At 42.4% G+C, this 21,474-nt stretch overlaps 3 protein-coding genes across 3 annotated transcripts; 2 read left to right on the forward strand and 1 right to left on the reverse strand.

Annotated features, from left to right (window-relative positions):
- Nucleotides 1–168: 168 nt before the first annotated feature.
- On the reverse strand, nt 169–2,740 carry LOC109471265 (mitochondrial intermembrane space import and assembly protein 40-B-like). The gene is made up of 3 exons (XM_019770552.1): nt 2,555–2,740; nt 1,265–1,360; nt 169–1,073 (listed from the first exon to the last, which is right to left on the reverse strand). Exons 1-3 carry the CDS (start codon nt 2,574–2,576, stop codon nt 757–759), a joined length of 435 nt encoding a protein of 144 aa, XP_019626111.1. The 5' UTR covers nt 2,577–2,740; the 3' UTR covers nt 169–756.
- A 68-nt stretch (nt 2,741–2,808) lies between these two features.
- Nucleotides 2,809–11,792, forward strand: LOC109470291 (ubiquitin carboxyl-terminal hydrolase 49-like). Its single transcript, XM_019769209.1, has 7 exons — nt 2,809–3,024; nt 3,666–5,107; nt 9,087–9,163; nt 9,569–9,724; nt 10,075–10,182; nt 10,488–10,684; nt 10,911–11,792. Exons 2-7 carry the CDS (start codon nt 3,809–3,811, stop codon nt 11,189–11,191), a joined length of 2,118 nt encoding a protein of 705 aa, XP_019624768.1. The 5' UTR covers nt 2,809–3,024; nt 3,666–3,808; the 3' UTR covers nt 11,192–11,792.
- A 1,865-nt stretch (nt 11,793–13,657) lies between these two features.
- On the forward strand, nt 13,658–19,726 carry LOC109470005 (zinc finger protein ZXDC-like). The gene is made up of 9 exons (XM_019768787.1): nt 13,658–15,586; nt 15,786–15,981; nt 16,342–16,522; nt 16,783–16,956; nt 17,124–17,303; nt 17,524–17,735; nt 18,114–18,279; nt 18,652–18,848; nt 19,221–19,726. The coding sequence occupies exons 1-9, from the start codon at nt 13,740–13,742 to the stop codon at nt 19,476–19,478; spliced, it is 3,411 nt and encodes a 1,136-aa protein (XP_019624346.1). The 5' UTR covers nt 13,658–13,739; the 3' UTR covers nt 19,479–19,726.
- Nucleotides 19,727–21,474: the final 1,748 nt, after the last annotated feature.

Here is a 21,474-nt window from a genome sequence, read left to right on the forward strand (position 1 = left end):
GTCTTTAAGGGATCTCTAACTTCTAAGTGTCTTCAAGGAATTTGTAAATAAATGTGTCGGTCATCCAAGTATGGTGGTTTGTCATACTATGATTAAACATTGTAATGTTGACGACTTAAGATCATAGATTGACGTGGCAGATCTATAAAAGAGAGAGACATTTCTGTACAAAAATCTGTAAGTTTTATTGGTGATCGAATAAAGACATTGGTCTATAGGACGACCAAATCACTGCAAGACTGGCTGAGATTCATTATGTATGACGAACTTTTAATTATATGCTTTTGATTCTATTTTCGAAACACGTAAAATCTGCAGAATTCTACCATCAAGGGTTGTACTGTAAGTTTTTGACATCACAAACACAGTAAAAAGAGTCTGAAAAACGTTCAGTCCAAAAACAACAAAACCTGCCTGCAGCTGAGGTATAATGTACTCAAAATCTCCGACCACTTAGTATAGCCCAAGTACATGTACATGTAAGAATGCATATCCCTGGGACTCTTTGGGTTTCTTTCTACCAAAAATTGGTTTGTCAAATTTGTAATCCTTTGTGTACATTGCATGTTTACTGGTTGAAAAAATTGGCTGTCGTTAAATTGACAGTAGCCCTGCAAACACGAATCTATAGTATCAATCGCAGAATATGGCCCTTATTTAGATTATCTACTTTTGCTAATCATGCTTCTTCATGGTTTATACACGTATATCTTGAAAGATCTCTTTAATACAAGGTAGAAACTATTTTGATCTTGGTTAGCTTGCTCGAGTTGCTGTAGACTCTTTCGTAACTGCTACCTCTTCGCTTGTTTTCTGTTCAACCGTTGTTGTTGTTTTTGTTTGCTCTTCCTTGTCATTGTCCTCGTCCTTATCGAATGGGTACAGCTCTGGGTACTTGGACATGCACTCCTGCATGGAGCGGAACTCCTCGATGCAGTCTGAACCCTTCGGTTCTGCCTGGCTGTAGTGGAAACAGGAGAAGGCTTCCTTGAAGGGCTCGCCGCAGGGTCCGCTGGCCATGCCGCCTAAACACGGGCACTGCCAGTTGATCTCTCCGTTGGGAAGGATCAGTCCTGGTGGAGATAGGGAAGAAAATCTAATACAAAGGCTCTCAAAGCCAAACTATGGTCACTGCAGACCCCCATATCTTCGTTAAATCATTGGAACAAAAACAGAAGTGAAGCAAAGACAGCTAGAACTAAGGAGACTTGCCACAAAGGAAAGACTAAATGAGAGAAAATGTCTTGAATCCAAGATATCTTACCAGGACTGTCATCATCTTCCTCGGGGTTGTACGTGATATCTGCTGTGGACGGACTCTCATGGTCCTCCTTGGTGACAAAAATTATCTTGTCTTTTCCTGAACAAAAGCATAAAAAGCATTAGTTATATGTAGGAATCAGACCTATCTACAAGTTTCAAAGAAGAAGTTGACCGGATACAAAGCATTCTTCCAAATACGTCAATGCGTACAATTGCTTGATTGATATGTTGAATCTGTAGGCTGCACTAAGGGGGCCTTCTAGTTTAACTGAATTATAGGATTGACAAAGAAAATGTCAGACAACAAATCCACTCTACTTAGGGCAAAATAATGCACTCATTTGACCACATATACAACCTGAGTCTGACTTAGATATTTATAACAAGACAAATGTTACTTCTGATGCTAATTCCTTCTGAATCTTTTACAAAAGGCTTCGTAAATGCCAAAGCAATATAGGATCACTTGGACTTAAAGAAAATCAGTGTTGCTCTATCTTATGTAAACACTCAATACTGGTTACGTAGGTGGTGTTGTAGAGTGTTTGGTTCGTAGTCATGGCAACAATAGTTCGTGCATCGTAGGTTTCTGGGAAATAAAACCACCTGGAAAGTTTCAGGACTTACAGTAATCCACAGACTGAAAGGGCACTTCCTTATATATAAAGCACTGATGACTCAGCATATATGGGATACAAATGATCGCCATGACTTCGTGGCCAGTGAGTGGCAGGGCAAAGTGGGTGACAGCTGGGTGATTTGCCTACCAATAATTTGTATAAGTCTTGAAATAATATGTAAAGAAAAACAGCTTTAACTCATAATATGAGTCTTATAACAAGATGCCCTTGTTGTTGAGTTGCAAGACTCAGACCTCCAAGACACAGGTACCTATGATCCAACACAAATTCGTCCATGTGTTGATTTTACCATGTACCAAAATAATTCATACCTACCTCAGCTCCGTCCCAGAGGTGTTGACAAAAAATGCTATATCAGAAATAAAAATATATTTATGATATAAGGGCCTATTTTCTATGGTATTTGAATGTTAGCTGAAAATTATAACCATAAGAAGATAAGATTAAGTTCTTGTTCTAGGTCAGTCACCCATCATGCTAGTTATTTCCTTGCAACGTTGTAATTTCTGACAATACAGTATTACGTAAGTCACCCATGCAAAACAGTGATGAAACTTCCAAGATGGGGGAGGGGGGCAGCTATGGAGGAGAAAAGTGATTTTGAACATTTTCTAAAGCACCGGAGAAAACAACAACTCTAAAACCTTTACCTTGTTCCCTGCAGTAAGACATGATCACTGCACAGTCTGATCTTTTTGAGAAAATTGCACAAAACTGGATCAAAAACCAGAAAGTATTTTCACAGCAGTGATACACACATGTTCCTCAAGGTGAACCACTGCGCATGTCCGGCCTTGCAGTTTTGTAACTCTCGCGAAACCTCGCGGGAAGTTTTTGCGTGAATCTCGCGAAATCTCGCGTGAAGGTTTTATGCAAATCAACCGCAATCTCGCGTGACGTCACGTATCATGTTTCCGTTTCCGGTTCGATGAGGGCGACTCGGAGATCACGTGACCCGGGGCTGACAGAAAAAATGGCGGTGACCCCTCGAACCGGCGAGAGAGTGGCCCAGCTGGGCGAACACTGACAAAAATTTCCTCTGAATCCCATAAAATCACAACTACCGTCCGTTTTTGTGGTCGTGCAAGGTCTGTGAGGATATTGTAAGACGAACTGCTCGGTAAGTTTTTTCCTGGAACCCGTAAAAAGGCGAATTTCTGCGGTGTAAAAGTAGACTTCCGTTGGTGAAAAGACTTGGACTGAGTTTTGTGTGTGTGGTGTTGGTAGAGCGCAGTGCAACGCGCACTGCAGCCCAAAACAATCGTCATCAATTTAGTTTCCACGGATAATTTCCGGATAAAAGTTTAAATCCTTCAACTCAAGAGTTATATATGCATTGTAATGCTAATATGTCCCCAAATATTTATAAATGACTTTTTGTTTATGAAAGGAAAGGTAACAAAAATTTCACAACTTGGCACAGGTAGATTATAAAACTTTGAAGCACGTGCATCCGAATGAACTTTGTCAGAGCAGGTGACGACGCAAAAACTCTCATATCTTTGTTCTTTCCTTTGGTTCGGAAAGCACAGCCAGTCAGCATTCATGCAAGCTTTTTCTTCTTCTTTTTTTCTTTCTGCATACAAAAGGCCCCTTCCACCGTGACTGAAGCTATCAATTAAATCTTGAGGGTAATCCTTTTTAACTGGGTATTTGCATCAAAATCACTGTGACAAAGAGAGATTATCGTAAGAATAACTCTAAATTTTTCTTGTGTATAAGAGTGAATAAGAATTTATACAAATTGCCTTTCCTTTGCAGCAAAACCAAGGGATATAAGAACGAAATTTTAGGTCTGAAGGCTGTAATATAATTTGCAGTGGAGGGATTGTAAGTGGTAGACACCACCTTCTTCATGTACTGTTGATAATCCCACTTTTGGGGTTTCAATTGGACCGGCACTGATGGATAAGTGCAAGCACGTTCTGAAGCAGCGTCTGGCGGAGGACCACTCCATCCTCAACCCGCAGAAGTGGTCGTGCGGGATCTGTGGCACCACGGAGAGCGTCTGGGCATGCCTGAGCTGCTCGCACGTCGCCTGTGGGCGCTACATCAACGAGCACGCGCTCCACCACTTCCAGGAGACCAAGCACCCCATCTGCTTGGAGGTCAACGAGCTCTACGTCTTCTGCTACGAGTGTGAGGAGTATGTCTTGAACGACAACAATGCCGGGGACGTGCATCTCCTACGAACCACCCTCAGTGCCATAAAAAACCAGAGTCTCGGCGCACGGACGACTCGTAGTGGGCGCGTGCTGAGAGCCGGCAAGGACGACAATGCCGGGCCCAAACAGACCAGCGTGGAACCAGACCAGTACTATACCGCCATGTACTTCAGGCGGTTTATTCTCATGCGGAAGGTTTTCCTCATCTGGCGCGACAATGTGCGAGCAACCAGAAAAGCCAAAGGCCTACCCCCGCACCCGGAGCCGAAGAAACCCGAGAGAAAACGAGTCGTCAAGAGGAGAAGGAGTTACGACAGGCCGTCGACCCCCAGCAGACAGAGCCAGCGAACGGCTGACAGGAGAAGACTGAAGGAGAGCGAAGACGATTCCAAACCTCGTGCCCCGATCACACCAGGGGTCACTGGCCTCCGTAACCTAGGAAACACGTGCTACATGAACTCCATCCTCCAGGTGTTGAGTCACCTTCAGAAGTTCCGTGACCTTGTGTTAAACCTTGACCTCGACGGCTGCAGCGACGGGACGTCCACGAGAAGAAGGCTGTCGACGGAGGCGATGGAACACCGAGCCGGCGGGTCGAGAGGACTGTTCCGACAAACAAGCGTGGACTGTTTCAAGGCAGTCACGACGCCGCCAGCGAGACGGAACCTCGGCCGCGGGCTAAACGGTGGCTCGTCGGGAAACGGTCGGGGGAACAAGTTTGTGCCTCTCAACGGGGAGGCGGCGAACATCACGAGTATATCCCTCTGCCGCGACCTGCACGCTCTCTTCAGAGTGATGTGGTCAGGCAAGTGGGCCCTGGTCTCACCGCACGCCATCTTGAACTCTGTCTGGAAGCTCATCCCGAACTTCAAGGGGTACAACCAGCAGGATGCTCAGGAATTTCTGTACGAGCTGCTAGATAAGGTACAGTCGGAGCTGGAGCGGCTCTACTCCCCCAACATGACCATGAAGGCCAGGAGAAACCCCATGCCCATGGAGATCTTCGCCCAGAACTTCCAGGGGGAGCTGGTCAGTCAGGTATGGTGATGGTTATTATAACTTATCTCATTTATAATAATGTTATCATAACATGTATTGCATCAAATTGCATGGACTTGTTGTTTTGTCTGCTCTGCTACATTGTGAATTTGTAGCGGAGAAAACAAAAAAAAACAAATCCATAACTTTCCATTTGTAAGTTGTCAAAACAATTGTTTCAACTGCAAATTCAATACACAGTGAAAACCTCCTTTCCCTGTTTGCTGTGAAATTGAATACCCATAAAAATAAATGAAGTTACAATACTCAGAATATTACATTATATTCTATTCTTTGAGTAACTGCCAACTCTGCTTATGCTCTAAATACGGTGATTTTAAAAAAAAAGTTAAATAATGGAAAATTGGACTTCCATTTTATAAGGTGGCAGCACAAAACAATTTTTAGTTATCCCAAAGTCGTTAAAACTGACAAGTCTCACTTTGCTGTGAAACCTGGGTGTTTTGCCTGAGTGTTTCCATCCCAGTGCCAGTAGAGTTGGTAAATCAATCTGTGCCAGACGCCTGCATGCTGTTCTGCCTCATTCATCCTGAAAGGACCCATTGTGTGGGGAAAAGGCCTGGGCCTTGCAAACCTGGGCTTTGTTTTACTTCCATACTGTAGCAGTCATGTAAAATCCCCATTTTACTGAATTTCATCTCTTTCCTTCTTAGACATTTTGCTTATTGTACAATATAGAAAGCAGTGATAGTCACATCTATCAGGTAGTCCCTTGTTCAGGAAGTTGGGGAGGGGGGCAAAAATTGGAGAAAAGGTGTAGCTTAGTTACTTTGAAGTATAAACAATGTCTGGAAAAGAGTCTATTTAAAAAAAATTCTCTGCCAGCTACAATACAAAATGTATATGAAATTATAATGAATATTTATCCTTCCCTCTATGTGTTTTAAATAAATTGTAAGATACTGAATTACAGTTTACGTACTATATAGGTAGATAATCTAAATTGTAATGCTACAATAGTCTTAATTCTCAATGTATTTCCTTCCAAAATTACCACCTACCAACAAAGCCTTCAGGTTTTTACTGCCCAACGTGAAGTGTGTACATTTTTCCACACACGTGCACCACTGAAATGTTTGGTATGTGTGCAGTTACGTCATGTCCTAAAGCCTTAGTCTTTCCTATTGTCCCCTGCTTTCGACTTAATTACACCTTGTGCACAACCTGTAGCAGCAGATATCCAACTTACGCTGGTACATTTGTGAGCGTGTGTCAGAAGTGGTATTTGCATGACTTTACAGGATTGACCTTTGAACAGGATACAACATTGTATTGTTATGTAGGAAGCTAGTTCTCATAAAAATGTTTTGGACGAATAAAATTGTGATAAAGTTACCTTGGAATTTCTGAAATTAAAAAGTCGAAGTGGTCAAAATGGAAGATGTTTAATTTTATTAGTTTTGTTGATCTATGGCCATAACATGCTGGAAATTTTTGTTTCAAGGGATTTTTTTTCATTCTAGGTCTGAATTTTAAAGATTTTTTTGAAAGTTGGAAGAGCCATTGGAGGTAATCATAAAAATCTGCCTACTTTCAATCTAACCTTTGACCCTCTGAGCAGGAAACAGATTGGTTTATCTCTTTAATCCGCTATAATCAGATAAAGAAATGCCTTATGTATCCCCCGAGGGATAATAGTCATTTATCGTGTGCTAAAAATCAGCCTAGCAGTCATAACATTTGCCGGATCCAAACAAAACTGAGATAACTGAAATATTTTACCCTGTGTGTCAGGGTCTGACTGAGTGTATAAATTACTATAATTAGAGAAATGTTTTAGAGCAATACATTGTCTTTGATTTACAGTCACTCACTCTGTAGATAAATAGACAATCACATGTTACAGTAAAGTTGATTGTATGCTATTTGGAACAACTGCTCACATACAAAGCCCTACATGTATATAAAGCAACAACTTCTCTATAGAGCTTTATCTGTATGTCAACACTGCTAGTGAATAACTCCTTTGTCTTGGTTTTGCTTTTGCCATTCTTTATCTCCTCTGTCCAAATTAATAGCTATTTGTAATGCAGAAGATGCAAGATTCAGCAATGAGAAAGTGTACTGATTGTACTGAATTCTGAATGTTTGGACCATTGCTTTGTTTGTTGTTGCTGTACCTTGTGTACACACACACAGTTGTTTACTGACTCAGTCACCAATATCACCGGGGCATATTTCATCATGCGACTTCAAAGCATAGTTGAAAACGAAAGGTGAATATAACAATGAGCCATGAGCCTAAAATATGAGCCTAAGAAATCTCAATTGTCTACACTGCCCCCTCCCCTTAAAGTTAACTTAAAGCTAAAGCTCCAGTTTTTTCAACTTGTTTGTTTCTAACTCTTTGTTGGTCCATGTTTAAAATCATGCCCCCCTCCCACCTGCAAAGACCTATGTAGGATGTAGCCTGTATGGATAAATGTGTAAAGGATAGCCCCAAGCTCCTGACAAAAATAAATGTAAACGTACAAATCGCTATACATGTAGTACAGTACTGACTGTAACTAAGGCAATAGTATTGAATTTCTAGTACAAATTGTGTTTTGTGTTTCCTTCTGTCCAACTATATTTATATCCTGTTTGTGCTGGTCTGGGTGACAATGACTCATTTGGACCATGCCCCAATCAATACAGTCCAAGGCCAAGATACGGTTGGCCATGCACGTTTTTCAGGCAGGCAGCTTTTGGTGTGCAATTTTTGGAATTCTTTATCTAATGGCCTGCATTATTGTTATGTCTGGGAGTAATGGTTATTTATAGACCACATTTTTTCCATAATAAAAGGGCCTTCAAAAGGAATTGTTCAAGGCTAATCTACTTAAGACCAGTCTTGCTAATTTTATCTGCATTTTCAAAGATATTAAAAATTCAATTGTCAATGCTGTGTACATTATTATTTCTTTTGTAGAGCTGCTAGATGCAAATAGTTCGTTGAAAATGAAGTTTGCTTGTCATTATCCCTAACAATCTGTCAAGTCAGCTTGTCACTTGGATAAATTTGAACACTTGCGCATATTTTTTCAATCTATAGAATTGCCTTTGAAAATGGTCCCAAATCAATTCTTCAAAATTATTCCAAATTGTCCCATTGTCCCCTACTTTCTTCAATGGCATAGCCATTTGCAGTACACAGCAAGGGGAAGGGTTATACCACTCAAGAAATTGGTGGGTGGTCAGCATGATTTTCAATACTATGATTGTCAGGAAATATTCAATACAAAGGGAAAATTATCAGAAAATTTCAAATGAAACATGGGAGGGGGGCTGATTTCTTCCATGAATTAAATGTTATCATTGTGCAGGCTTTAGACTTTGTGTGTTTGTTCATAGAATGTGTACATTTTTTAGGATCATTGTAGGTTCTGTGTAGGTCCTTGTCCTTGATATATGTGAATATTTTAACCTCCAACCCAGGACAAAGCAAAGGAGCTGTAGTGATGTCATGCCCATGTACAAACACTGGGGATTAACTCTATTCATGGCCACCTCATGTTGGCTGTCTGCCAGGCTGTCACATGATATAAACACTACTCCCTGGTGTCCCTCTATGTATGTCAGGACAATGTTTGTTTCTAAAAGGAGCTAGCTTGGGCCGTTGTATGTCAAATATTTGGTTCAGTAAATTTTTTTACATTTCTTCATGCTGAATACTGTAGATGCATTTATTTTGTGGTGATTTTGCTGTGTTTTGATTTTTTTAAATTCTACGTCATAGTAAATTGATAGGGAAATGTATCATTGTTGTAGAGATGGTATATTCACCTTACAGACTTTATTGAAAACCATGCCAAAAATAGAATTGCCACAAACATTTGAAGATTGGCAGTATCTGCCCTGTAACATGAATCTATGCAACTGAGTATTTTGAGCACTGAGGAGGAACATGTAAGGGTACTTGTGAATTCCAGGCTGCCCAGACTTGACCTGAGTTTCCCATTGTTGTGTGTTTGTACAGGTGACATGTCTGGTCTGTGGGTACAAGTCCAACACTTACGAGCCCTTCTGGGATCTATCACTGGAGTTTCCCGACAGGTGAGAATAAAGTACTCAGGATTTAGGCAAAAGTTTGTATTTATTTAGTTTGTATATATTACTCATTTTATAACTTGTTGCGTAAACTATCTAACTTGATGCGTATATTATCCTTTGATGTTAGAAGGCAATGCTTGGCAGTAAACTTCCTTAACCACCTCCTCCCTGCTGTCTAACACTTGTAATGAATATGGTTTTCAAAAACCTACTTCAACAATAAGAAGGTTAACATGGTGGATAGAGATGTTCTCAATTCTTCTGACTTAGAGGTGTTGGTCATCAAGCTTCTAGAGGCCTGACCAGTGGAAGGGCCGCTAGAAACATGATTTAGTCAGACTGTGCTCTCTTCCTAAATGCTTGCATCTAGACATGCCTGGCTTTTCTGTCCCCCTATGCTGGCTGTAGGTACCAAGCTCCTATGGTGTCTTCCAGATACCAGTGTGCCAAGGACCGTCCGTTCGCGCCATCGGAGGACAGCTGTCTGCTGACGGAGATGATGGGCAAGTTCACAGAGAAGGAGTACCTGGAAGGGAAGGTGTACGAGTGCTCACAGTGCAACAGGTCAGACTCAGAATGGATTTTTTTTTTACTTTTTTACGGGCAAATGTGGAGATCTTGGCTCATTGGTGACACCAAATCCTTCTGTGTCCTCATCAGTATTTAGTATTTAGACACAGTACAGGGAGGGAAGTCATGTGATGTCCCTTTCCCAAGGGCACAACATCAGGCATGACTGGGTATCAAACCTGGGACTGAACACTCTGACCATTACCGGTATGCCACGTAATGCCACTTTAGAAGGGATTCAACTTCTTTAACCGAAGAGATAAAGCTACATCTATACTTTGACTTTATTTAGATCCACAATAAGCTTGACACTTGTAGTATAGAATCCATGTTTCTTATTCCAGTCGGCGCCGTGCTTCCTCCAAGAAGCCGCCGGTGAAGACAGAAGCCTCCAAACAGCTGCTGATCACCAAGCTACCTCAGATCCTCAGGCTCCACCTCAAGAGGTTCAGGTAAGACGGGGGCATTTTGGATGAGGAAATCATCTGCCATTTCTAAGCATATTTCTATCATTATTTTATTGAAATAGCCCCAAAACTAGCTATGTGAGGTGTCTCTTTATTTTTTGGGTACCTCCCCATAAATACTTGAACCAGCCTACCATACAAACAAGCAACTGTTTTCAGTTCATAGCAGTTTGTAATTGTAACAATATTGTTTGCCACCTGGGCTACCCACAATGCCCTGCATCTCCCAGCATGCAACGGTGGTCATTAAAGGTCTATAATAATATGTACGAACCAAAATGTCCTGACAGATGGTCCGGGCGGAACCATCGTGAGAAGATCAACGTTCACGTGGACTTCGGAGAGGAGTTAGACATCGCCCCGTACTGTTATGTTCCTGACGGCAGCATGGTGGACACGATGTACTGTTTACAGGCGGTGGTGATCCACCATGGGCGAGGCTTCGGGTCAGGACACTACACAGCCTACTGTTGGAACGATGAGGCTGGTAAGGATGTCCGTTCCTTCAAATCTGTGCTGTATTTGGGTGCAGTTTTTGTTGCACTCTCATGCAAAATTAGACTTTGTTTACATTTACGGGCATGTGTGTCTGTAGCTGTTTGAATACAGTAGAGCCACAAAAGGAAAAGGAAAGTGGTATAACTCAGAAGCAAATTTTCTCACTCATGTGAAAATTAGTAACTGACTTAGTAAGTTTATCCCTGTCCCTCCAGGTTTCTGGGTGCACTTTAACGACTCTCGCCTGGACCTGAGCTCCATCGAGGACGTGGTTGCCGGACAGGCCTACATCCTGTTCTATGTGCAGAAGCAGAACGTGCGCCCCCTCCCCGAAGACGAGGAAATCGACATCATGGAAGTGGACGAGGAGGAAGTAGAACAACAACAACAACAAGAACAGGCGACGGCCAGCGGGGACAACAACGTCGAGAAGCCTCAGACCACGGACCAAGAGGACGAAGACCTCAGGAAACGTAGACGCACCGAGGAAACGTAGACGTGGCGTAGACTTTCTCCTGTCTCCAAGCGTAGTCCCTGTAAAACTCTTAGCTGTTGTAATTCCATAGAGGGAAACAGACACACAACACATTGCTAATCCCCTGAAAACACTGTACACATCTGCTTGAAGTAATTCTATCATTTGCAGATAATTCTTCTTCGCAATGCAAGTCTTACAGAACTATCAGACATTGTATCTTCTGCCAGGCGATGTCTTTTTGTCAGGATCCTAGTGCTTGAAGTATTCCTTTACAGTTTGAGAAATGATTTCGTCTTGGGCCGTCTTGTTTTTGTAAAAGTCAAGCATCTTTGTAGATACAAATGTAGATGTAAACTTTTTTGTATGCTTCATGTCAATAGACTTTGGTCTCACTTCTGTTCAGTTAGACGACAAAATCAACAACTCTTTCATTAGAGACAGAATAAGTGGTGGGGAAAACGTTGAATGTATAGAATATTATTCTAAATTCTGTTGTTGGATCTTAGTATGTGTATCGATTAATTGCATTGGTGTCAGTTGTGTGTTCCTCTGTAGTTGTTTGTATGTTTCAAAGGAAATTTCTTTGGCCACGTCCTGAGTTAAAAGAAAAACGTTGAGTTGTCACTTGAAAGATAAAAATTTGTGTATCAAACTGAATTGTATTGTTTTAATGAACATAGACTTTTTGGTGGTAGAATTGTAAGATAAAAATACAACACATTCAAAAACATGTCCAAATTTGACTGTCATATCTGTTATTCAGTGAAGACACTGGAAATCACACCAAGAGTGGCTTGAAATCAGCCAATAGGATTGAAGATAACTAATGCACTTTGTATGTAGAGCTGTATGATGTATCAAGTCAAGTGATTGGCTAGCTGGTGCTCCATTTAAACCTTTTGTCAGGCTTTTTCTCTACTTAAACCTATATTAACATTCTTGTCTTATTTTGCATTCCATCACAACTACAATGCATCTTTTTGTGACTAGATCTTATTGAAGTCTTATGATATATATCAACAGATTTTGAAACATAGTAATTTTTCATGAGGTCAAATTCTTGTGTAATTGCAATGCTTCTTTCAGAAAGACTCAAGTCAGTTTTGTGCACTGCACAATGTGCACATGCACTCTTGTCTGAAGTTAAGAGAAATAGAATATATACCTGAAGAGTGGAGTAAAATACAAACCAGCAAAGAGTAAAAGTTTAACTGTGATCTTTTTTTATACAAGAAACCAAACCTATGAAAACTCTAAGACTGCTATAAGATCTACACATCAAACTCCAACATTCTTGCAGCTTCTTAGGAAATTTCTTAGCCATTTGCATAACTGTAGGTCTGGTAGTCACAGTACTAAAAAACTTTATGAACTTTTGTTTTGCAACAGGAAAAGATTCTTGGACCACAGAAAATAAGGTTCTGTTGACGTCCAATACAAAATATCCCCAGAATGACAAACTGACAAACAAACAGCACACTTGTGTTTTGTCTATTTAACTTCCTTAGAAGTATTGACTAATGGTAAACCCATAACGGCATCACTGTAAGCTTTTTGTTTACGTAGTGTATATCTGTTATTCTTATGTTGTCAGTTGATTCTTGTCTACTAGGTAGACATTTTTGTGTCCCTTGCAGCTACATGTAGTAGTTGATTGCTGAGTGAAGCGTATCGTAGTAGTAGGGTACTGAATCATATGTTAGAACCTAGAGCTTTGATAACATTGAGTTTTTCTTCCTTTTTTTTTCCATTGTATGGCTTAATAACAAGACTGTAATGATAATAAAGTGTCGTTAGTGGTAACCTATGCCCTTGGTGTACATGAGAACAAGAGATGTATTATACAAAAGGAGTCTTTGTTGATTCAAGTTCTCTATACAATAAACTCTGCAGAGTAGCTATTGTTTTTGTGTGATTTTTACTTCTTGGTATGGTCGTATTGTTTTGCATGGATGAGCTGTGTATTCATGTCTCTGCTTACCCTAATACTAGTAGCGTTGTGGTGGGTGGGAGGTGATTTTGACAGTTGATCGGTAAGGGTGTCTGACCAAGCACGTTTCAGATGGAAGTAAATTGGGTGGTAAGTGGGGGACTTCAGGAAGCATTGTAATAAATCAATGATATATGTATATACATTATACAGTTACCTCCACCTTTGCAATATATTTATGAAAACACTTTGCAGAGGTCCGTGGACTTGAAAGTCTTAGAATCCCAACTTCTTGTTTGTGATACTGTAATACTTCTTCAGACCAGACCTTTATAAACAACAAAGTTTCAGTCTACTATTTCCTCTTTTCACTGACTGTTAATGTTATGCAAAAGTTACACAGTTTACAAACAAAGAAATGCTGTCATCTAAACATTGGGAGATTTGTGTTCAGATTAATTTGATTGACTGCCATAAGGTGACGGTCACGGACACAGCTGCAGTATTCTACTTGGCCGCTAGTCTCAGCGTTCTGCCATTGTCGGTGACAGCAGCGCCACCGCACGACAGGAACGCGTCCCTGCAGCCTGGGCGAATGTTGCACGATCAGGGCTAAGGTGTACGGGGCTAGCGGACATGGAATGGCAGGGGCACCCGACAACAGTCCAGCCCTCCGCCGGGCAACATGGCGGCCTCCGCGGGCTGCACACCCCTACGGAACAAAACGGCGGTCGGGAGGGAGATTTTCCCTCAGAGTTGACTCAGAAAAGGACGACAGCTTCACTGGAAGTTGCCGCCGGCTCGAGTCAAGATGGCGGGGCTACGCAATACGTTTATGTGGCGGCCGAGGCCTCCGAGACAGACCCCCAAGGATCGTCCCAAACGCTGACCTACACCCAAGCAGGGATCGTCTCCGAGATTTCGGCGACTGAAGGGAATAATTCCGTCATCCTGCACGTAGCGGAAGGAAAGGGAACTCAGGAGGAGCAGGTTATAGTGGCGGGACGACAAGATGGCGGCCGTGGGAGCGGAAATGGCGGGGAGGACTCCACAGGACAGGTTTTTGTCATCATTCCCCTCGGTATGCTCCACGAAGTCGACGGGAAAGGGGAGGGGGGCGGGGGAAACTGGGAGGGGGCGCGGCAGCAGGTCGCTACAGGGTACGAGGTAGATGGCGGACAAACCGTGGCTCTAGCCCTACCTAACACTAACCCGCCCCCCTCCCACCCTGCCAGGACAGAAGTAGGTCAAGGTTCACGGGAAGAGGGAGGCCAAGTTCCTGAACAAAACGCCTCAACACAAGAAGGCGGTGCCAGCCAACTCAGCTCCCAGGACAGAGCGTGTCTTGAGGAACTGGAGAGAGGTTCGCAGCTCAGTGCCGAGGAGAAAGAGCTCCTCGAAGAAAGCACGCAGCAAGCCGGCATCCAGATACACGAACTTGACTTCCAAGCGAGCAGCAATGTCAACAGCACGACCCTCATGACTCCGCAAGAGCTCGAGCGTATGCCCGAACACGGCCTCGAGTTTGAGGAGTCTGTCGGCCCCAAGGAGTCGGAAGAAAGAGGTAGAGCGGATGCCATCCAAAATGAGGGCATCATAAACTTTAATCCAACAGACAATAGATTACTGGTGACTGCACGACCAGATGGCAGCATGCTGCAAGGCGTGCGAAATGTTGCGGCGACTTCTGGCACGCCCGGCTCTGACGTTGTTTTTACCAGTGTCGTGTCATCAAACCAGGTGAACCACATCCTAAAAGTCGACAGCGAAGGAAACCTCATTCTTCCAACCACGGACGTGAGCGGGGCTCTTCTCACTGGGTCGTCCAACTCAGGGATCTCTCTCGGGGATGTTAACGTCTCGGTGCAGCCGACGTCGATAATCCTCCAAAACAGCGGGACGTCCTCGATCATACTGAACGCTGGTCCGTCCGGGTTGTCTGTGACTTCGGGAAACAGTTCCACACCACTAGATTTATCGAACACTACCGAAACTGACGACAATTCTACTAATAATGGTAAAAACAAAAGCACAAAAGACATGTACACAATCGACAACTCGTACGCAGGTGGCACGACTTTAGATGCGAGCAAAGAAGAGTCACCGACGCAAGTTTACATCTGCCCTGAACAGGGGTGTGGAAAAATCTGCAGTAAAAAGGCCAAGTTCAGACTGCACATGCTCTCGCACACGGGCGAACGTCCGTACAAGTGTTCGTATGAAGGCTGCCTCTGGGCCTTTACAACGGCGTACAAGCTAAAACGGCACGAACAGTCCCACGACGGGAGCAAACTATATAAGTGTGAGCTGGCGGATTGCGGGAAGCGCTTTACGACCATATACAACCTGAACCATCACATGAAAGGACATTACAACCAGAACGTGGAAGTTTGTACGTACGAGAACTGTGGGCAGACTTTCAAGTCCAAGTACAAGTTGCAGATGCACATGAGGAAACATATCCCGCCTGATCGACCCTTCAGGTAGGGCCTTAGTAGTCATAGTAATAACACACATTAGAATTCCCAACACCTTCAGTGGGCTACATTTGACTCCCTTGGCATGTTATCTGTCTATTTGGCCAATTTCTTATCTTTCCACCCACCTCTGACTGAAGCCTGGCTGGTAGAGTCTATTATTGTCAGTCCTTCATAGTTTCTTTCCTTCCTTCCATCCCCACAGGTGTGACTTCCCGGGTTGCGGTAAGACGTTTGTGACAGCGAGTTCCTTCGGATCACACCACCGGATCCATGAGAAGGAGGAGACAGAATTCACGTGCTCGTTCGAGGGCTGCAACAAGAAGTTTGACAAGGCCTGTCGTCTGAAACTGCACATGAGGAGCCACACAGGCGAGAGACCGTTTGTGTGTAGTGTAGAGGTAAGCATTGGGCTATTTCATATCAATTTTTCGATGTCAGATTTTTTTGCAGGAAAATAGTGGAGCAGACATTTATGATTGAAACTACAGTCAAGACAGCACGTTGGGAAAATGTTCTGTGCCTGTGCAAAACACAGGATTTTCATAGCTTTTGTTGCATGTTTGGTCAATGTTACGTCAGAATGGACGATATCTTCTCTGACACAACATTTCAAAAGTTAAACTATAGACGGGATGTCATCCTTAAATACACAAACATACTCATAATGTAATAGGGTAACTAATTCATTTAACAATATTCAAAAAGAACTGAATTGAAGAAGTTTGTTGCTTTACACTTTAAATTTTGTTTTCTTATAGGGCTGTGGCTGGTCGTTCGTCTGTGTATCCAAACTGAAGAGACACATGAGTAAACACACGGGCGACCGTAAGTTCATGTGTCCCGAGGAAGGGTGTGGCAAGTGTTTCACCCGTTCCGAGCATCTCAAAGGTCACATGATCACGCACAGCGGCGACAGGCCCTACAAGTGCAGCTTCCCAGGTAAATATCATTGTGTTATCAATGTGAACCAATCACCAGCCTCCATTCCTATTGTGAACCAACCACCAGCCTCCATGATTCCTATTGTGGACCAATCACCAGCCCCCATTCGTATTGTGGACGTATTATCTGTTTGTCTTTTGTCAGAATGCTTTTCTTAATGTAAAATCTGTGACTGTCAAGAAGTAAACTCACTTGAATCTTTTTTTTGGCTTTGTCAACTTGAAGAATTCTGCTTATGATATTTTCCATTTACTTAGATTGTGATGCAAGTTTCTCGGCGCGAAGCAGTCTCTACGTCCACACGAAAAAGCACAACGAGGGCCTGGAGCCGAAACCTCCCACAGTGTACAACTGTCCTGTTGATGGCTGCGACAAGACGTATCGCAACAAGAGCAGCCTCAACTCACACATCCTCAAGATTCATCTTCCAGGTACTCAGGATTGTCTTAGACCTGGGAAGATAGTGTTTTCTCCAGTATAGAGAGTGTCCATGCCTGTGAGATGTACATATGAATTATAAAAGGGTCAAAGAAGCTATGTGGATCATTTGACGTTTGTAATGAAGTATTGACTATTCTTGATATTTGTTTTTTCTCAGGTTTTACCCAGGAGGATCTGCAGGGGGTTGACCTGATGGCAGCAGCAGCCTCCCTGAACACCCTGGGTCTGGAAACCCCCGTCACAGCCTCTGCCTCTGTGTCCAGCCTCCCCCTGGCCTCGGCGGTGGACACGTTCCCAGTCACGGCAGCTGACTCCTTCTCATCTGTCACTCAGCCTGGTAGGTGGTAGAATACTATAAATTAAACTATTTTCACTGAGACTTTATTTTGTGAACTTCGTGGTTAAAAAGAACTGATTCAGTAGAACAGACAACAATAGGAAAACCCACCGTAAAAAAAGAAGGAACAAAATTACTTCCCCATTGAAAAGATGTTTATTTTAGACCCCCTTTGTGGAGTGAAGTCTACATTTCTTTCTATGCTTTCTCCTCCCTACAGGAGTGGCTAAAGCCTCGGACATGAGTTTTGAGGGTCAGGAGCAGCGTGTCTCTGACCTGATGGTGACCAGTACGGTGGATGACCACATCACCACCAGCTTCCCTACAGAGATCATGTCCCAGCACATGGGCAGTAACGTCGTCACACAGTTTGTCGTCAACAGCAGTCTTAGCAGCCCGCCACACACGTTTACTGGCGTAGCAACTACACAGGTATGGGTGGAAGTATTAGTAGTACATGTAATATCCAGTCTTTCAGTATACTGCTGCAGGGGTCTCTGACCCTGGGATGGGCGGCAGGCCAAAATTAATCTGCAAAAGGCTAGCTGAATTTGTATTTGTGAAAGAACCTACTATAGATTCACTTATTTTTACTGGGATTTAATTATTTTTAAACAGTTCTTTAGTACAGTAGTAATACATTGGTGTACTAATGGAGTCATGATTTTGCAGCACTTCAAAAATGAAATAACCGCAGACATTTGAAGATTTACAGTACCTGCATTACACATTGCAATGCAAGCCCAATTTGAGTATCGAATTCAAAGCTTCTTTAATACTAATCTAATACTTTCTCTGGTTTATCTGCAGGAGCAGGATCCTATCCCCATCACGCCCACCAGCGATTTGGACGCAGCGTCCATCTTCCAGGAGAACCGCTCGGGTTCGGCCAGGACTGACTTCCGCTTCCGGTCCAAGAGAAACCGCCAGGCGGCTATCACGCTGAACCGGTCACTCAGCATGGACAGTTTCACAGGTACGGCTCAAGTCGCTTGGTTGTAAGAGCACGTTGGCAGGGCGACTGTGCCTGAGTGAAACCCATAATGTGTCGTGCCTAGCTCTTTAGCAGAACGTCTTGATTAAGGTTGTATTATTGTATTTAAGGATGTCATCTCATCTATAGTTTTCAAACGCCATGTCAAAAAATGCAGTGTCTGCAATGGGCAAAATTCTATTGACAAAACATCCAATGAAGATGATGGAAAATCTGGGATTCACTCAGGCGCGGTATGCTGATGTGCTGGTTATAAGCAATAGTTTTCCTTCTGCAAAGGTGACCACAATAAGTGATACCCGCGTCAACTTTCAACATTGTTCTTTGCTAATTTCTAACTTGCACATTTTACAGACATAGATAAGGATGGGGATGGCAGAGATCACAGCCTGTCGCCGTCAAATTCTGACATCGCGCCGTTCAGCCCCGGAGACGTGGTCATCACGTCCTCGCGGTCGTTCAGCGCCGGTGACCTCATCATGACCTCCAGCGCCATCACGCTGAGGGACCCCAACACCGGCTCCCACTATGTGCAGACTCAGCTCCTACAGGTAATGTGCACCTCCTAGTGGTGCTGCTTGGTACTGCAGTTTTTGTACCTTCTACTCTAGTTATGCTTTGGTGTTGATTTTGGAGTGGCAGTTAGGTTTTAGGGCCAAGAAGTTGTATAGTCTCCTAGCAGCTTGTTTTTGACCTGCAAAATTTCCAAATCTAGACCCTCTAAAACGCTATTTCCAGCATTTTGGAGGGGCAAATTTTGCTGGCTGGTAGATATTTTTAAAGTAAAAAAACACCTATTTTTGTCTGTCAAAGATGACAAATTGGGCAAAATTTTGTCTCCCATGAGTAGCAAAATTCCATGAAATGACAGAAATACAAACGCTGGCTATAACGTTTACTTCTCTTCTCTCCCTCTCTTCCAGGATGACCCCCCAGGAGATGCTGACATGACCTTCAACCCTGACAACCTCCAGCTGCCGCCCCACAACTCACAGACCCCCATCCCCCCTGACCTCCCCGTCAACATCCTCCAAGAACCCCCCTCCCACCCGGACACCGATCTTGAGGAAACCATGGACGTAGACGCCACCGAAGCTTTCCACCTCGAGCCTGCGGTGACCTCAGCAAGCGGAGTCAACCAGTTCACTGAAAGCACCATCAACTTACAGGATCTGGAGTGACTTTAGTATTATTATGATACGTGAATCTTCTAAAATGGATTGACCAAAAATACATGTACATGTATTCTAAATGTTGCTATTGTTATGACCTAATATACTGAAGAAAAAAAATCCAGTAAGGTTCTACTCCTGGATACTACTACTTCTGGAAAATTAGTATTTTCACATAGTCATCAGTTGCATTTAAGGAGTAAAATCTACTTGATGTTGTAATATATAAAGTGAAGAATAAAAGTTACAGACTATCGTTGTGTTGTTGTTTCTTCTTTGAATGAAATAAAACCTCATATCTACTAGTACATTTCATGTCTCATCAAGACCTAACCACCTACCAAGTTTCATGACAATCCATCTAAAGTGTCTGAGTTATCATGGTAAGTCACACACATGCATACAAATGCTAAAAAAACAAGACTTTTGAAAAAAGTTTATCTCGGCCGCTGGCCATGTAGTTTTGTGTTCTTTGAGGATGTCCACATAGATTTGTGTAACTGCTAGAGAGGAAAGAATGTATTACCTAGTATGTTCATACCTGTAACACCAAACAGGGTAATAAATTGGCTTCCATTATCATTTGCTTCAATGGAATTAGTGAAAAATATTAATCTCGAAGCAGATGTTGGGAGGGAAAATGTTTAGGTAGAGATACAGATTTTCATTTGTGATTGAAGATTTGAGAGACAGGAAAGAGTTTTAGGATATGTATGTGGAGCTAATTTCTCTGTTAGAGTAGGTTACACAGCTCTATGTATGGGGAAGACATTTTTTGGAATCAGTAGTGTCATGTTGTATATTACAGAGGAACTATGTTTCATCTGTATGTTTCATTGAAATTGTAATGTCTGGACAATACTGATGAATAAAGAGCAAAGATGCATGTGTCAAAAGTGAAATGTTTTATTTTGGTATAACTTCATGAGACAACACAAAATGGAGTGGCTACAATAACAGAGCTGTCAAACGTTATCAAGCTTAATGCACTAACATATTGTTAGGTTGTACGAATTCATAAATTTTCGGCGGGGGGGGGGGGGCGATAACGTAACTCTGTTTAAATCTGTTCAACAGCACGAATAAAACACAATGTAATTGATTGCCCTTGCCCGTAGTATCTTTAGCTCCATTTTTATCCTATGGCTCTATGCCTAATACCCTTATAATTCCTGATATTTTGCTATTTTTGCTAAGTAAATACCTAAGCAGCCTCATGCGTTACATCCGGGATCTTCGATATGGGAAATTCCATTCAGGCCACTAATCAAAAGCGACATCTTGCGACCGAGGAATATAGTGCACTTCCATAACCTTCGTCTTGACTTATTCAGATGTCTCAAGGTAATATTAAAACGTAATTTTTTAAACTTGGTTTATTGGTGCAATTGCAGCAGTTATTACCAAATCTTTATAACATTTAATGCATACTACTCTCATGTCCCTAATAAACATACCCCCCGGAATAAACATACCCCCCGGACAAATCTTCAAAGTCTAATATACATACCCTCCGGAATAAACGTACCCCCCGGAAAATGACCAAATTGACAGGTGAACGGTACTAAAATGTGCTCTTTATTTCAATACCAATGTATGGGCAAATCTTTCACTGTTACTTTTGATTAGGAATATAAATATACTGTACTAGTACTCAACAAACAGTGTCGACATTACAGCCATATTACACCACTAGCAATAGGGGTGGGTACCTGTTCGGCTCTTCCAGGTCCAGAGGATCAGGTCCAGGTCCGGACCTGTACCTGTACCTGATTCTGAATACCGGAGTTTCAGTACCGAATTTTTTTTGCTAAATGATCATTGCTAAATACAATATAACGTTAAGTATATGTAACCACTACAATAATTTTCATTTTATTTTATTTTTTTTATTTTTATTTATTTTTTATTTATTTTCATTTTATTTTTTATTCTGTTTTATTTTATTTCATTTAATTTTATTCTATTTTATCCGTTCTATGCATTATCAAACTTCTCCTCTAAT

Source organism: Branchiostoma belcheri, unplaced genomic scaffold (genome assembly GCF_001625305.1).
Source record: "Branchiostoma belcheri isolate BF01 breed outbred unplaced genomic scaffold, Haploidv18h27 scaffold10, whole genome shotgun sequence".
In the NCBI taxonomy this organism is placed as follows: Eukaryota; Metazoa; Chordata; class Leptocardii; order Amphioxiformes; family Branchiostomatidae; genus Branchiostoma; species Branchiostoma belcheri.